This window comes from Choristoneura fumiferana, chromosome 17 (assembly GCF_025370935.1).
Source record: "Choristoneura fumiferana chromosome 17, NRCan_CFum_1, whole genome shotgun sequence".
NCBI lineage: Eukaryota > Metazoa > Arthropoda > Insecta > Lepidoptera > Tortricidae > Choristoneura > Choristoneura fumiferana.
This window is the reverse complement of record NC_133488.1, coordinates 19,390,036-19,408,316: the sequence shown is the minus strand read 5'-3', so window position 1 is coordinate 19,408,316 and position 18,281 is coordinate 19,390,036. Positions and strand designations below refer to the sequence as shown.

Below are 18,281 nucleotides of genomic sequence, written 5' to 3'. Positions count from 1 at the left end.
GATCGCTTTGATTGGGTCAGTGTTAATGACTATTTGGATGTTTCCAAGTATTTTGTGACCTTGACTGCTACGTACTATATGACGCTGACTGTATGTATTCGATAGCTGCTTTTGATTCTGTGGTAGTATGCTATGCTCCAATAAATGGGGCCTTATAAAGGGTTAAAAACTCCTAATGACAATTTAAGTTATCGTGTTGCTTGAGTTGCTATTTATACCGTACAATAAGATAACAATTTTTAAGTTTGTATAATTATGTGGTTGCACTAAAATTTCTACTAATTCAACCTCATTCCGTTCACGATCTCAATACTGTGGCAAAATTGTGATTTTTAATTTTTAAATATCATTATTATTTATTTCCATCGACATGATCCCCAACTCTCCACTAGACCGGCTTGCGCTTTGATACCGCGATCCCAATCTTTAACCGGACCTTAATCTTGTTGGAGGCCTACCGACAGCTGTCGTCCCGTCCGCGGGCACAAGAACCTTCTTCTTTTTAATTTTTAAATATAGATTATTATTTATTTCCTATCGACATGATAACGAACTCTTAAAGTGGCAGTTAAGAGATGTTGAACCATTTTTACCTGGACCTTAATCTTTAAACGAGCAATTCTTGTATATTTATATATTTCGGGGATCTCGGAAACGGCTCCAACGATTTCGATGAAATTTGGTATGTGGGGGTTTTCGGGGATGACAAATCGATCTAGCTTGGTCTTATCTCTGGGAAAACGCTTATCATCGAGTTTTAGCCCGAGCAACGCTCGGTCGCCCAGGTTCTAAGAGCTTAAACTAATAATCTAAGCAAGAAACAGGACTGGATATCACCTAACTTATGATTAGGGCGCTTCAAACACAGTTCAGTCACACAGTCAGAAAATAAAATATGTCAGGTAGTGCACCAGTAAAAAACACTAATCGGCCACGAATGTTTTCTTCTGTTAATCAAACAAAAAATGATAAAGAAAAAGCGCGTCAAACGTCGGGGTGATGTTGATGCTCGATGCGATGCTACTTCTGAATAAAAGTGTACCTAAGCGTGACGTCGCACGGAGCTTTGACGGGCTATATCTTCATTATGTTCTGTTTAAGTGACCCTAACTGACGAACAAATTTTTTTATGGAATCTATTCGCCTTTACGCCTCAATTATGCTGAGTCAGCGGCCGTTTCACTTTTGGGCGGACACACAAAATCGTGTATTTTTATTATTTTTTTTGTTTATTTGTTTTTTTTTGTTTATTTGTGTGTCTTTGTGAATGTGAATAAATGTCTTCTTTCTTTCTTTCTTTTACTCTTAAAGCGATATTGTAGAGTAGTAATTACTAATAGTTCGCACAGTTCTTTGTTTCGGCGTACACTGAAGAACGGACGGGCTGATGAATTAACGTTAGAAGGGACGTGGCTCTACCCTTGACCGCGTAGTTTACCCGTCAGTTGCCGTTACCTCATTATATCTTAACAAGTTTGTTCGTGACACTCGTTAGAACTCTGTTGCAGTCAGAATTTGCCGCACTTATAAAAAAAAACTTGATAATTGCAGCAGAGGCTCCCTGCGACATTCTACCGAGTGTTATATTTATACACGAACTTGTCAATGTATAATTGGGCGATTATTCGAGCTTTTCAACCGTCTCATTTTTCTGGTCATTTTCTGTAAAAATGACCGAATATTCCGTATTTTACTTATCTGGTAGAAATACAGGAACTCTAACAAATAACTAAAACGACATCAAAATCTACAGCACCTGAAAACTGTGACCAGAAAATCGCCCAGTTTTATTACGCTATTCCAATGAATCTAGCTATCACCACACATATACATACCTATTACATTTTCAGGGCTGTGATAATTACAAAGCTCGTAAAAAACTTCGAAAAAAAAACGACAAAAATATTTAAATCTTTCTTAAAATCGCAGTCGAGTTATAAGCTGTATGCAAATCAATGCGTCGGCTTCTCCGTGTCACTTTTGTCGCTGGTGTCGCCGTTCGTTTCTCCGTTGAGGAGGGCCGGGACCGGCGACTTGATCAGAGGCGCTGGTATCACCTGAGGAAAGGAAATTGTTAAATAAATAACCTGTTTATTGCTTGCATTGCAGGGTGATTAGATTAACAGATGTGTATGTCAGTCAAATTCCCAACGAGTTCCTTTAAAACCTTCACTGAAATTATTCACAGCTAAAGTCAAAATATATCTTTATTCGATTTAGTCTATAACAAGCAACTAGGGATGTCAGAAAAATATACCACCGGTTCGGAAAAACCGGCAAGAAACTCAACGAGGTAAATATTTATAAAACAGATTTACAGTATTACTTTAATTATTTACATCACAAGTATTTAGTAATTTTTAACACAGTAGATTCGCTATTTGAAGTAAGGGATCGCCAATGCGGAGCGAAATTATTTTCAAACATCCCTGTCAATGATATACGAGTAATCATTCATTTTATAATACTGTTATAAACATGGGGAGTTCGACTGACATGTTGTTGACTGGGATATACCATGCCATTTTGACCAAAACAGGTTCAGAAACTATGCCAAAAGTGGAGGTTTTACGTTCGGCCAAGCGCTATCTAACTAGATCGAAGTAATGGCACAGTATAACAAGTTTTCCCTACAGTAGGCCGACGCCTTTGAAGTTGAGCGATACCGCAGCCTGTATATAGGTATTTACGCAAAAGTAAGGAAGAGTAGAACAAATTTAAAATGTGTTGAGTAGATGTTTTTTACGAATCTTTACATATTGGTATTGCGAAATTATATAAAATAAAATAATTTATGGGTGGCATACTTACTAGGGGTAAGAAGTATCAAAATATACTATTTTTGAAATAAAAACTTTTTTTTCTACTAAATATTATACTTTCATAGATTAGTAACCGACAAATACTTTCGGTTTCTAGACTGGACTTAAAGTTCCTGTTATTTAATTTAATTATATAAAAAATAAATAAATATAATTAATTATATAAATAGAAAGTTCCTAATTTATGCGAGATGAAGATTTGGACGCACTCACAGTACATGTCGTATGCACCATAATAAATATTATGATAAATTTGAATGTAAAAAAAACGGGATAGCCCTAGAAGACTTGTCCCAAGCTACTAAGAACGGCGAAGTATGCAGCTGGGGCTCCTCCCACCCACGTCTCACCCCTCACTCCCCGCACGATTGCTATGTCTAGACTAGACGTCTCCGTTGGATTACTGCAGGGAAACTTGTTATACGGGTGACATCTATTTGGCATACTTCTTAATGTCCGAAACTTATTACGCATAACAGGTTTCGCATAATTTATTTACGCCGAATCTTAAACTGGCCGAAATTTAGTTAGGCATATTTTTGTATACGCCAAAAAATGGTAAACCTGAATTTATTCTAGCATAATATTAACATGGCCGATTTTATTATGCATAATCTTGTTTAGCATATATGTAATTTAGCCGAATTTTGATAGGCCGAAATCCTGTCCAAATCTATGTCCGAAAATAAATGACTTAATTACTATTGATGACTAGAAAAATAGGTTAGAATTGTATTTGTAATGGTACGAACAGCCACCAGTAAAAGAGGCACAGGCATAAAGAAGGGGGACGGGGGCCCTCCGCATGTAAAAAACAAACAATCCTACGGTTTTTGAAAAAAAAATAATCTTACTTGGATAGGCGAAACAGTACAGGGGGTACGGGGTGGGCGAAGCTCCCCGCAAGGGGGCTTGGGGGGCGGAGCCCCCCGCAATAAAGAAAACCCAGGTAACGTGATTGCTCAACTATAGGTTAGGTTAGGTTAGTATTTTGTCAAGGCGGAATAGGAGCCGGAGCTCCGTCGACTTCGCCTCAGAGTCGTTAAATTCATATAAATATCAAATAAATATAAATATGTTTAATCTGGATAAGTTCGTTAGTTACCTTATGTCCCTCAGATTAAAATAAAAAGCCCCGTCGACTTGGTCACAGTCATGTCCCCGCTTTATAAAAATACTACCACCCACTAGTTACTACTTTCCAGAGAAGTCGATTGGATTAGGTTAGTAAGCTTAGGTAATAAAAAACTTTTATTTAATAATCATAGTTACATTAAGTAAGCGAAAGTAACTTTCTGCGTAACAAATTTATGCGTAAGTAATTTTCTGCCTGAACGATATTCGGAATACACAAATTATGCGTAAAGCCCATTCGGCTTACATTGGTTATGCGTAAGAGAATTCTGCGTAAACTGTTATGCGAAAACAGATTATGCAAAATAGAATAATCACATAAAAAAATATGCGTAAACATCCCCCCCCCCTTGTTATACTGGCGGTAATGGTGTGAGTCGGCTGTCACTGCGTTAAAATAGGTACGCCTATTCAGCAATAAGCAATGCCTTTGACATTAATTTAGTTACTGAGGTAACTAAATCAAAATCGACATTAGTCAGCTAAACGTGGTTCATTTGGATGTGCATCTGAATGTTGCAACTATTATATGAACGACACAACTTAATTGTCATTATTTTTATGTATGAGTTGCATTAGGAAATTCTACAATGTGCAACGAAAAACCGTGTACTTGCACCTACGATACTGCACTGCGATATATAAAAAACAAGCATAGAACTTTATTTTAGAACGACTTTTTTTTTCTGGTTCTCTTCTCTATTAAACCCTGCGCATGTTTAAGATTTTTGTGACAGTGTATACAAAGTTGTCCATAATTTATTTACATACCAAAGAGAAGCGTGGCATACATTTTACCAAAATAAATTTATACAATCTCATTCTTCAAGGAGTAAGCTTGTTGAAGTTTATTAACAGAGTGAATCAGAAGCTTTTCGAGCTAATAAAGTTTTCAACCCTATTTTGATATTTTGGTTACTTTTAAATTGTACTGCACGTAAGTATGATATAGTTAATTTATTGAATCATGCGTTACTTTGCGGAGGTCCATATCAATGAACTAAAAGAATTTCTGTGCTCACCCGCGACCTTATGATAGCTAAGTCTATGCAAGATATGCGTGTTCATTCCTCCACCTCCACACTGTAAGAACACAAACAAATCACACAAACCCATCTATCACCACCACCACAATACACTGACGCGTTTCGAACTCAACCAGAGCTCATCTTCAGAGCAACACAACAGTACACCATACTACCAGATGTACATCAGATGTGGACATCTGGTGTATCTGGTCTAATCCTGACGTGAAGCAGCAGTGCTTGCACTGTTGTGTTTCGGCGTGGAGAGTAAGACAGCCGGTGAAATTACTGGCACTTGACGTATCCCGTCTTAGACCTTTAGGTTGGCAACGCATCTGCAATACCCCTGGTGTTGCAGATGTTTATGGGCGGTGGTGATCTCTTACCATCAGGAGACCCACTTGCTCGTTTGCCATCCAGTCGAATAAAAAAAAAAGTATGGTTTACGGTTGTGTTGCTCTGAAGATGAGCTTTGGTTGAGTTCGAAACGCCTCAGTGTATTGTGGTGGTGGTGGTGATAGATGGCTTTGTCTGTGTTCTTACAGTGTGGAGGGGGAGGAACTGCATGAACACGCATATCTTGCATAAACTTAGCTATTATAAGGTCGCGGGTGAGCAAAGAAATTCTTTTAGTTCATGTGATATAGTTGTATTAACTATTTATTTCCGCTTTAGAGAAGATACCAAGCAAGGCAAGTTAGCTTCACAGAATGCCCTTCGAACGAACACCAAAAAGCCCCACAGTTATCAGATTTACAGCTATTTCAAAACAAAACATGTCTTCAGACAGACACAAACCTCCACCCCGTTACGAAATTTGCAACTTAACTTTAGAATTTTGGATTTCTTCAACCGCCCAGGTTTTTGTGTGAGTTGTCAACATGCCATGGCGAGTCTAAACTATCGATATCTTAAACTAAAAACTATCTATATGTTTGTCATGCGTGCGAGACAACATATAGCGTACGTGCGCGTTTATATGTCGGTCTTGTCTTCATCTTCTTCGCCCTGTTAGGAATAAAAGCTGAATTATTATAAATAACTTTTACGTTTGAAAACTGTCAACTGCAACGTGTTCTGAGCAAATAAATATTTATTTTTTCTTTCACGATGAAAAAATACATTATGTAGACATAAATACATTCCGAATCAAATATACTTTGCCTGTGTCTCGACTGGATTGAAGACGTACCGTAAACTGCTTCAACTTTGCCCTCTGGCCCCAACATTGCCTGATTCGATTTAGAGTCGATAACTTAGCACCCTTTAGGTTTTTAAACTTTTATCTCCCCGTAATAATAATTCCCGTGTAGATAAAAGTTTAAAACCTATAAGAGTGCTAAGTTATCGACTCAATCAAATCAGGTAATGTTGGGGCCAGAAGGCAAAATTGAAGCAGTTTACGGTAAGATAAATGTAAACAATACAAGATATTTTAATGAATGAACTCCAAATTATCTTCAGTAACACATAATAGACACTCGCGAGATGGCCAAAATTACATAATTGTACAGTAGACATTTTTCAACTGCGGCCCAACCGCATCCCAGCGTGCAAATCGTAAAATATTTTCAATACAACAATATAATCCTGTACCCTAATCAGACTTGAATTAATGACCTTGATACGAAAATGTTGGTAATTGGTAGAACAAAAGGTAAGGTTTAAACGCTTGGCCTTACTCATCTATTGATAGGCACAAGCCCATAGATGCCGCCATATACGAAGAATAAATCTGATGCCCCTTGATATGAAGCGAGTATTTAGTGTGGTGTGGCGTGTGCCATGTGGTACATGTGGTAAAACAAAATAGTATTTTATGCAACTGTATCGTAATAGGGGTCCTTAAAACACGAGTGTGGGTTTATGAATCGAGGCGTAGCCGAGTTTCATAATAGGGTCACATGAGTGTTTTAAGGCCTAATTACGTACAGTTGCATACAATATTTTATCTATATCCATATATTAGATCCTCTATCATGTGTTCAAGAACCATTGAGAATGACAATTGAGAACTGCTGCGCGTGGTCGCCGCCGTCTTTGGCAGTACTTGTATGTATGTATGTAAATACTTTATTGTACATAAAACACAAAAAATAATACAAAAAGAAAACAACAAAACAAAAGAGTACAAAGGCGAACTTATCCCTAAAAGGGACTTGTCCAGTCGGTTCCAGCGATTTTTTGCAATGTCATCTGTCCATCGCATCACTGGTCTTCCAACCTTTCTTTTGCCTGCTGGTCCTGGCCATTTTGTTTGTATTGACCACCTCTCGTCAGTGTATCTTGATATGTGTCCGGCCCACCGGCGTGTGGTATGTGCGGGTGGTATGTGGCGTGCGACATGTGGCGGGTGGTGTATGGCCTGCGGTATATGGTGCATGATGTGTGGCTTGTAGTATGTGGCGTGTGGCGTGTGTCGTGTGGCGTGTGGCGTGCGGTACTGACCGGCGGGCGAGGGCGGTGCGTGTCGACGGCGGCGACGGCGAGCGCGACGTGTTCCTCGCGGCAGCCGTACGCGACCGGCGTCAGCTTGATCACCGTGTGGTATGTGGCGTGTGGCATGTGTCGTGTGTCGTGTGGCGTGCGGTACTGACCGGCGGGCGAGGGCGGTGCGTGTCGACGGCGGCGACGGCGAGCGCGACGTGTTCCTCGCGGCAGCCGTACGCGACCGGCGTCAGCTTGATCACCGTGTGGTATGTGGCGTGTGGCATGTGTCGTGTGGCGTGTGAAGTGCGGTACTGACCGGCGGGCGAGGGCGGTGCGTGTCGACGGCGGCGACGGCGAGCGCGACGTGTTCCTCGCGGCAGCCGTACGCGACGGCGTCAGCTTGATCACCGTGTGGTATGTGGCGTGTGGCATGTGTCGTGTGGCGTGTGGCGTGCGGTACTGACCGGCGGGCGAGGGCGGTGCGTGTCGACGGCGGCGACGGCGAGCGCGACGTGTTCCTCGCGGCAGCCGTACGCGACCGGCGTCAGCTTGATCACCGTGTGGTATGTGGCGTGTGGCATGTGTCGTGTGGCGTGTGAAGTGCGGTACTGACCGGCGGGCGAGGGCGGTGCGTGTCGACGGCGGCGACGGCGAGCGCGACGTGTTCCTCGCGGCAGCCGTACGCGACCGGCGTCAGCTTGATCACCGTGTGCAGCGGCACGTGCAGGTACGGGAGCTCCTCTGCGACACACACACGCACACATCATTATAAATTAAACTAGATCAAGACTAGATCAATTGGTGTCAAGTGTCCCATGATATATTTTTATTTTATTTATTCCCCCCACCCCCTCACAATCCCACCATCTGGAAGGTGCCAGCGCGTGAAGTAGTGCCCTCACCAGCAGACTTGTCGAGGAAGTAAGCGAGCAAGCAGCGCATGACGGCCTGGTGCGAGACGACCAGCACGTTCCCCTGCCGCTCGAGCTCCATGATGACGGGCTCCAGCCGCGCGACCAGGTCCTCGTAGCTCTCGCCGCGCGGGTAGCGGTAGGCGAACTTGTTGGCGTCCCGCGCGTTGAAGTCCGACGGGTATTTCTCTTGGATCTCTGCGTAGGTCATCTCTTCGCAGATACCCTGAGGAGAAAGTTGGAATACATTATTGTTTTTCCATTTAAAGCTCTGTTTGTGCGAGAAAGTGTTTGCGACGAATATGTTTTTCATGGACCAATAGAGACGCTTCATTTACCTCGCCTCGCTCCGCTCAGCTGTTTCCGCCAGAGATGTGTTGTGCGAGGATAGATAAATTAGACGTTTCTATTGGTTTACGAGAAACATATTCCTCGCAACACATCTTACATGGCCACTGGAAGTGGACACCGTTTGCGGTCGAGTTCCAAACTTACACTTGCCTTCCCGCCTAACAACGCGCGCTCTTATGCTAAATCTTTCACTATCCATTCGGTCAAGCTGTGGAACGATTTACCCTTGTCCCTAAGGGAATCTCCGTCTGTGGCCTCGTTCAGGGAGAGGTTAAAGAAAGTATGGCTGGACACTGACACCTGAGATGAGACTGTGTTTCGCTTTTGTAATTATTTGTAATATTTCTTTTGTTTTATGTTGGTTTTAATGTAATGTAAATAATGTTGTATTTACTTTCTCTCTTTTGAGTATTTCCGTTTTGTCTCTTTGCCGCACGTAATTTTCACTGTCTGCTTATCCTCTATATAACCAAATGTTTTCTCCCAACTAGGTTAGCTGGAACAGATCCCTTTTTAATTTGTATTTGTATTTTTATTTTTATGTGCAATAAAGAGTTTACATACATACATACATACACATCTTCGCACATCTCTGGTTGAAACTCAGTCTATAGCTTAAACATTTTGGTATCAAAAAGAAGGAAATTATAAGGGCAAACACGGCAGCAGCTACAAATCGAATGAAAGTTGTTTTGGTTATGGTTGGTTTACTTTGATTAAACACCTGCAGCCCTTTTTCATCATCCATCTTCCACCTCTCCAGCGGCGCATAGACGTCCTGAACGGTCTGTTGTCAGTGTCACATCCAAGACCCATTAAACGCCCATGCGTACCAGCTCTAAGAAGAATAGGCAACTCATCGCGTCAATCTCATTGAGCGCCTTCCACCGTACCTGCGGCGCCAAGACAAACCGAACGGTCCGTTGTCACACATTCACAAGGTTCACATTCACACGCTCCATGCGTACTAGCTCTACGAAGAAACGGGATGGGAATAGGCACTCACCGCGTCAATCTCATTGAGCGCCTTGAATGACGTCCTTGACGGTTTGTTGTCGCATCCACGAGCTCTAAGAAGAAACGGGATGAGAACGGGCACGTGGCACTCACCGCGTCAATCTCATTGAGCGCCTTGAATGACGTCCTTGACGGTCTGTTGTCGCATCCACGAGCTCTAAGAAGAAACGGGATGGAAACGGGCACGGGGCACTCACCGCGTCGATCTCATTGAGCGCCTTCCTGCGGCTCCATGAATGACGTCCTTGACGGTCTGTTGTCGCATCACGAGCTCTAAGAGAAACGGGATGAGAACGGGCACGGGGCACTCACCGCGTCAATCTCATTGAGCGCCTTCCTGCGGCGCCATGAATGACGGTCTGTTGTCGCATCCACGAGCTCTAAGAAGAAACGGGATGAGAACGGGCACGGGGCACTCACCGCGTCGATCTCATTGAGCGCCTTCCTGCGGCGCCATGAATGACGTCCTTGACGGTCTGTTGTCGCATCCACGAGCTCTAAGAGAAACGTGATGAGAACGGGCACGTGGCACTCACCGCGTCAATCTCATTGAGCGCCTTGAATGACGTCCTTGACGGTCTGTTGTCGCATCCACGAGCTCTAAGAAGAAACGGGATGAGAACGGGCACGTGAGCACTCACCGCGTCAATCTCATTGAGCGCCTTCCTGCGGCGCCATGAATGACGGTCTGTTGTCGCATCCACGAGCTCTAAGAAGAAACGGGATGAGAACGGGCACGGGGCACTCACCGCGTCGATCTCATTGAGCGCCTTCCTGCGGCGCCATGAATGACGTCCTTGACGGTCTGTTGTCGCATCCACGAGCTCTAAGAAGAAACGAGATGAGAACGGGCACGGGGCACTCACCGCGTCAATCTCATTGAGCGCCTTGAATGACGTCCTTGACGGTCTGTTGTCGCATCCACGAGCTCTAAGAAGAAACGGGATGAGAACGGGCACGGGGCACTCACCGCGTCAATCTCATTGAGCGCCTTCCTGCGGCGCCATGAATGACGGTCTGTTGTCGCATCCACGAGCTCTAAGAAGAAACGGGATGAGAACGGGCACGGGGCACTCACCGCGTCGATCTCATTGAGCGCCTTCCTGCGGCGCCATGAATGACGTCCTTGACGGTCTGTTGTCGCATCCACGAGCTCTAAGAAGAAACGGGATGAGAACGGGCACGTGGCACTCACCGCGTCAATCTCATTGAGCGCCTTGAATGACGTCCTTGACGGTCTGTTGTCGCATCCACGAGCTCTAAGAAGAAACGTGATGAGAACGGGCACGTGGCACTCACCGCGTCAATCTCATTGAGCGCCTTGAATGACGTCCTTGACGGTCTGTTGTCGCATCCACGAGCTCTAAGAAGAAACGTGATGAAAACGGGCACGTGGCACTCACCGCGTCAATCTCATTGAGCGCCTTCCTGCGGCGCCATGAATGACGTCCTTCACGGTCTGTTGTCGCATCCACGAGCTCTAAGAAGAAACGGGATGAGAACGGGCACGTGAGCACTCACCGCGTCAATCTCATTGAGCGCCTTCCACCTCTCCTGCGGCGCCTTGACGTCCTTGACGGTCTGTATGGCGCGGCGCATCCAGGAGGTCCAGACGCGCAGGCCGGGGATGGCCTGCGTCTCGATGTAGCCGGCCAGCGCGCCCGCGTACTGCTGCCCGCGCGGGGACAGCGCGCTGTCGCCGCCGATGCGGCCCTCGATGTTGTGCAGACTCTCCCCGTGCTAACGACAAACTTTATTTAAAAAACTAAAAAGCTGAAAATAAGTCCAACAGTCTAGAATCTGTTAAGTAACTTAGAGGCCGTCCATAAAGTACGTCACACCAATTTTGACCATTTTTAGCTTTCTATTGATACCCAAATTGTTACAAATAAAATACATTATTTTTTTAATTCCCCTGCGATATTTTATCGCGTACGCCATATTGAAATATTAAACACCCTACGTCACTTCAACAGTTAGTAGCTGGGCGACTGAGCTTAGCTCGAGCTGAAACTCGATGATAAGCGTTTTCCCAGAGATAAGACCAAGCTAGATCGATTTGTCATCCCCGAAAACCCCCACATACCAAATTTCGTCGAAATCGTTGGAGCCGTTTCCGAAATTCTGATACATAAGAATTGCTCCTTTAAAGGTACTAGATGATAAATCCAATAAGACTGCAGAGAGGACCAAAGAAATTCATATACACAAAACATAACCCTCCTTCGGGCAGTCGGATAAAAAATAGAACTTTGCTGCTTGCGATCTTGCAAGAGAACAAGAAAGGTAATTTTTTTATCAACGTTTGTTTTGAGATCCTAAGATACATAAAACATTATCAAAGCGCAAAAGAAACATGTCCTACTCACCCTAGTCAAATAAATGGTCCGCGGCACAATGTGTATATTCATAAGGTAATAAACAATCCTGCTCTGGATGTGTCCCTCGTGTTTGTGAACCACGACCTTCTCCCCGGTGTCGTATATCTTCATGAAACTATAGTCCGACTCGAGGTTCTCTTCTAGGGGCTCGTATTTCTCTTTGTAGTGCTCTATTCTTAGCAGGAAGTCGTTTAGTACGTTATCTGTGTTTTGTATGTTGGTGTAGTCGGGACTGCTCACTTTCACTTCCTGAAATTAAAAATTTTGGTGAATTAGAAAAGGCTGAAGAGTTTCCTCAACAGTGGTGTCTCTATTTAGTTCAGATAACACCCTGTGTGTTCTGGTTCAAACCAGTAAATGTATACTCTTCGTTTACCAGAGTATTAACGTGAAAAATTCATATGTTTTGTGTTTTATGAAAGTAGGTACAGCTAACGAGAAAAAAAATACAAAAATGTGAGTAATTCCTTAACAAAGCATAAGAAATTCTTGAAAAATTATAGGAAGGCGATGTTAATTTAGAAGTGTACCTACAAATTTAATCAACTTTTGTTATATTCATGACTCATAAAGTCTTACAAGGCAAACCTAGGCATTTTAAAAATAGTTTTAAATTAGAAGTCGTATCAATGTGGGAGTTTCACTCTGATGCTTGGAGTGATATCTAATATTAACTAATATACCTCTGTTCAATTTACTAAGCGGACATGCTTAAAAACCTACTTATACTTCGACTTTCACACTATTTCTATAAACAGTTGATAGTTTTGATTTTACCAATAGTCTTGTTATTTCCGTTAACTACCAAATATCTTTCACAATGGAGCGAATTAAAATGGCACATCGCAAATTGATTCTGCAAAAATGGTGCACACGCCAATATTCACTACGGAAAATTGCAAAACTGTTTAAATGTTCCAAGTCAGCTGTACACCAAATCATGAAAAAATTTGGAGAATATAATACGCTTGAAGATTTACCAAAATCACGTCACATATGCGGCCCAGCAAATCCAAAAGTCGAAGAAAATATGCTGAGGCTGCTAACATCGAAAAAATACATGTCTGTTCGCGATATTGCTAAGAAGAGCTTCATTTCTCAGTAGCATTTTATAGTGATAATTAAAAAAAATGAGGAGCTGTTTTTTTACTGTCCGCTTAGTAAAATGAACAGTCCTTAGTATTTTCGAAAAAAAAACCTTTCTAACACATACTGTGTCATTCGACGCTTTATAGCGGCCTCTACACAGCACCACACCTATTGAAGGAGACTAAGGGCCTGCTTCACCACTTGTCGACTAACTGATAAAAGTATGCCGTCTTTGTTTATTCGGACAAAACAAACAGAGACGGCATCACTGATATCACTTAATGTTAGTAGACAAGTGGTTAAACAGGCCCTAAAAGTTTACTGTTCCAATAAGTAAACAAGTACTAGATATCCAAAGATAAGGTACAAATAATATTGTTTATGTTTGTTATTTATCGTGAACTCAAAGTGCACAGTGGATTACACTAAATAAGCTAATTCCTGCTACACCACAATTTTCCATCTGTCGTCACGGCTGTTATCATGGAAAGTTTACGAGTAAATATAAACATAGGAGACTGGTATTTCTTATCCGCCTTGTCCCTTTTGTATTCAATCAGACAGAAAAAGGATGCATTTAGGAAAAAAACTGCGCTGAGTGTCCGAACGAAAGTTAGATTGAGTCTCTGGTTTCGGCAGAAAATCTACCGTAACTATACTTGGTTTGGGTAGGTATTTAACTCAATGTAAACAAACTTCAGCTGCCAGATTTGGTACATTCAAGGATTTTAAACATTTTACTTATCTATCATTGTAATACAAACTAGATTAGTGTATTTCAATTCAGAAATGTAAATGTTTAGATAGTTTAATGGGAGAATTTCAATATTTAAGACACCAATTGACATTCGTTTTGTTTACATTTAGTTAAAGGCTGACCAGGAATATAATATAAAATACCTGACACGAGGGCAGTACATCTACGTTTTATATTGCAACATTCTTTACACTTACTATATGATACCTATCAGTTTTATTGACAACGGTGTTGGTGATGTTATTTAAAGGAATATTTTTTAATCCCTCAGACTTATTCTATGACAAATACTTTTATATATTGTGAATTATTTTCCATCCAAGGCTATGAATAATCTTCAGCATTTTAACGCACAAAAACACAAAATTACAGATGACATTTGAATTTAGTGTTAGTGCAAGAAATTAGTTCTATTGATTTTCCGAAATATGGCGAGGTTTTTTTATAATTCTGGTCAGCCTTTAAATACCTATCCAAACCAAGTATAGAACTGAAACCGAAATTGGCTTCGTAGGCTTTCGTACGGTGCTAGGGGGCAAAAATGTGAGGCTCCGCGTCCGCATATGTGCTGTTTTTTTTTTTTTTTTTAGTCGACTGGATGGCAAACGAGCATGTGGGTCTCCTGATGGTAAGAGATCACCACCACCCATAAACATCTGCAACACCAGGGGTATTTCAGATGCGTTGACAACCTAGCGGCCTAAGATGGGATACCTCAAGTGCCAGTTATTTCACCGGCTGTCTTATTCTCCACGCCGAAACACAACAGTGCAAACACTGCTGCTTCACGGCAGGATTAGCGAGCAAGATGGTGGTAGCAATCCGGGCGGCCTTGCACAAGGTCCTACGACCTGCAAATCTGATTCTGATCCTGATCTGACCTGTCTGATTTGTAGTGGTTATTAGTTATTGAAATATTAAATACCTAGTTAAGAATTTTTATAGAGCTACCCAATTAACACATTGGCATTGGGAGTCAGCTAGCTGACTCGTTACTAGTAACGGTGGAAGAGACCACATGACCGGGCAAAGTGCCGTGAAAACGAAGACGCCTTTACTCAGCAGTGATGGATGGGGGTGGTTGGTGGTTGTTGGTGGGTGGACGTGGGCTCACCATAATGTTCTGCTCTATGATCCGCGGGTCGTCGCATATGGACTCTACGAAGAACAGTTTGAAACCCATCTTGTGCACCACGATGTCGCGGATCATGCGCCGACGCTCGCGCGTTGAATTCGTCGCGTCAAATACCTGCGACAACACAACATAGGTACATTATCGAAAATACAAACTAAAATATAGATGCATAGAAAAACCAGAAAAATAAGACCAGTGCTGGGAATCGAACCCAGGTCCTCGGCATTCCGTGCCACGTGCTATACCACTACACCACCACTGGACAAACACTGGAATGGACTCAGTCCAGTCAGTCTGGGACTGGGTCCAGTGGTGGTGTAGTGGTATAGCACGTGGCACGGATGGGAATATGGGTTTTACGGGATGACCGTAAAAGTAACAAAAAAATTGGAATTGAAATAAAAAATACAAAAAGATTAAAAAAAAAACAATCTTAATAGGTACATTAATTAACAAAATATAAAACCCGACTACCTAATGTTCACAGTCCCGAAGCAATGTGCCAGCCTTCTTTCGACACGTCCAAGTAATGATAATGACATTAAAAGCTAAAGGCGTCGTTACTCGCCACTGAATATTGTGGCAATGGCAAGACACATGTGGCAATACAGACCGCGACCTCGCCTCCCATGACGAGCCACTCGCACACGTCGTGCAACGCGTCGAGGGAGTACCACTGGCATCACCTTGTTTTTGTCGGTGTGGAAGAACTTGTGGTAAGACACAAGACACATGTGGCAATACTGACCTCGACTTCGCCTCCCTTAAAGAGCCACTCGCTCCCACAAGCCGTGCATCGTGTCGAGTGCGTACTACTGCCATCGCTTTTGTCGGTGCGGAAGAACTTGTGGCTGGTGTAGGTGGATGTGACGTGGCGCCGGTACTTGCCACTGAATACTGTGGTAAGACACAAGACACATGTGGCAATACTGACCTCGACCTCGCCTCCCTTAAAGAGCCACTCGCTCCCACAAGCCGTGCAACGTGTCGAGTGCGTACTACTGCCATCGCTTTTGTCGGTGCGGAAGAACTTGTGGCTGGTGTAGGTGGATGTGACGTGGCGCCGGTATTTGCCACTGAATACTGTGCTAAGACACAAGACACATGTGGCAATGCTGCCCTCGACCTCGCCTCCCTTAAAGAGTCACTCGCTCCCACAAGCCGTGCAACGTGTCGAGTGCGTACTACTGCCATCGCTTTTGTCGGTGCGGAAGAACTTGTGGCTGGTGTAGGTGGATGTGACGTGGCGCCGGTACTTGCCACTGAATACTGTGGTAAGACACAAGACACATGTGGCAATACTGACCGCGACCTCGCCTCCCTTGACGAGCCACTCGCACACGTCGTGTAACGCGTCGAGCGCGCACTGCTGCCGGATGGCCATCGCCTCTTTGTTGTCGGCGCGGAAGAACTCGTGGCTGGTGTAGGCGGATGTGGCGTGCCGGCGGTACTCGCCCAGGTTGAATACTGTAGAAAGATACAACATTGAAATAAATTTTATCTACACACATGTCATAAGTCCTCTATAATGCGTTCAAAAACCGTTGATAGTGACCAGCATTAACCAACCGATTTTACTATGACCACTTTCTTGTCTGTGGTAGTAGATAGACAGTATCAAAGACGGTACTGTAATGAGTTTCAAATTTGGAACAGCTGTCAAAATCAACAGAATTTAAATGGGCCCCTATTCGAATATGCATGGATACAAAATGTCACTTTGGTATGTTTTTAAACATAAATCGCACGACAAATTGGTCTCGAGCGGTAAAAGAATAAGGACTTTACTGATTTGTGACAGACATTTGCCTTGGGGCCATTACTTTTGTCATTTTGTCTTTGAGCTATAGTTCCCAGGTGCGACTCCCAGTTGTGTTGAGTAGATTCTTATGTATCTAATTGTACGCACATAGTGAGGCATAGCTATATCGGAGTCTATTTGCCACTCCCAGAAGCAGGCCTCCTGCATGTCATATACTTACGCGCGTTAGTTGCCTACCGAGCCGACTGACGGCGGCGGACCTCCAGCGATCCAAATTCAGTGGAATCCAAATTCACTGCGATCCAAGTTCAAGCGCGCGCCGACGCACGTTCTTTTGCAGCATCAAAGCAGCGTTTCCACCAATAATGTGCGAGGATGTGTTTTCCGTTAACCAATAGAAACGCTTCATTTACACATCCTCGCACAGCACATCTCTGGTGGAAACAGCTGGGCGGAGCGAGGCGAGGTAAATGAAGCGTCTCTATTGGTTAATGAAAAATATATTCCTCGCAACATATCCTCGCACATCTCTGGTGGAAACGCTGCTTCAGTACCTACCTACATCGTTAGTGTGTCACCGGAAAAAATATGCTCCCTGGTAATTTATGTGCAGTGGATTGATGTGCGTCAAGTAAGAGAAGAAATAAAAACTTGTCTTTTTTTTCAATTACCTGCTGGCAAGGAAAGATAAGTAATGAAACTGTTATGCAGGGTGTCCCGGGAAGTAGCGTCAAGCGAAAGTCTAAAGGTAGAGGACCTAACGGGCACCCGAATCACCCCATATCCCAGCGGCGTCTTTAGCCCATGTAGCGCCCGTGTGCAATTATTACTTTAGCGCCATCTAGGAAGCGCGCGGTCAAAATGCAATAGGTACAAAATCGTCGCGGCCGGCGCCCCTAACACCGCTGCGCCCGTGTGCAATGCACACCCTGCACTATAGGTAAAGACGCCTCTGCCATATCTGTTCCGCGATTTTTCGCAGTTTAGGAGTTATGGCCTTTTTCTAATTTTCTACTAAAATGCGACCACTGAGACCTATTTGCTCATACTGACTGCAATAATTGAGATAATTGGCAGTTTTTTAGGGTTCCGGAGCCAAAATGGCAAAAACGGAACCCTTATAGTTTCGCCATGTCCGTCTGTCTGCCTGTCCGTCCGTCCCAGGCTTTGCTCAGGGACTATCAATGCTAGAAAGCTGTAATTTTGCACGAAGATGTATGTAAACTATGCCGACAAAATGGTACAATAAAAATTTCAAACAAAATTTTTTTTAGTGTACCTCCCTCCCATAGACGTAAAGTGGGGGTGATTTTTTTTCTCATCCAACCTTGCAATGTTGGGTATCGTTGGATAGCTCTTTATCATCATTAGGGGGTTGCTAAAACGATTTTTCGATTCAGTGATTTGTTTGCAAAATATTCAAGTTTAATTTAAAAGCAAATTTTCATTAAAATCGAAACTGGTGGG

General features: G+C 43.3%; 1 protein-coding gene across 3 annotated transcripts in view; it reads right to left on the bottom strand.

Moving 5' to 3' along the window:
* Positions 1 to 1,793: 1,793 nt before the first annotated feature.
* The window catches only part of Pfrx (6-phosphofructo-2-kinase/fructose-2,6-biphosphatase), a 52,497-nt gene continuing 36,009 nt past the window's right edge, over positions 1,794 to 18,281 (bottom strand). For 2 of the 3 annotated variants that reach the window (XM_074099832.1, XM_074099833.1), the window contains exons 3-8: positions 16,359 to 16,519; positions 15,032 to 15,166; positions 12,060 to 12,320; positions 11,212 to 11,430; positions 8,314 to 8,548; positions 7,862 to 8,152 (exon numbers count right to left, since the gene is read on the bottom strand). In XM_074099832.1, the coding sequence (XP_073955933.1) occupies positions 7,965 to 8,152; positions 8,314 to 8,548; positions 11,212 to 11,430; positions 12,060 to 12,320; positions 15,032 to 15,166; positions 16,359 to 16,519 (1,199 nt within the window). In that variant the 3' untranslated portion in view covers positions 7,862 to 7,964. Of the gene's footprint in view, positions 2,088 to 7,861; positions 8,153 to 8,313; positions 8,549 to 11,211; positions 11,431 to 12,059; positions 12,321 to 15,031; positions 15,167 to 16,358; positions 16,520 to 18,281 lie in introns of those variants that run through there. The other variant, XM_074099834.1, reaches the window with a different exon arrangement.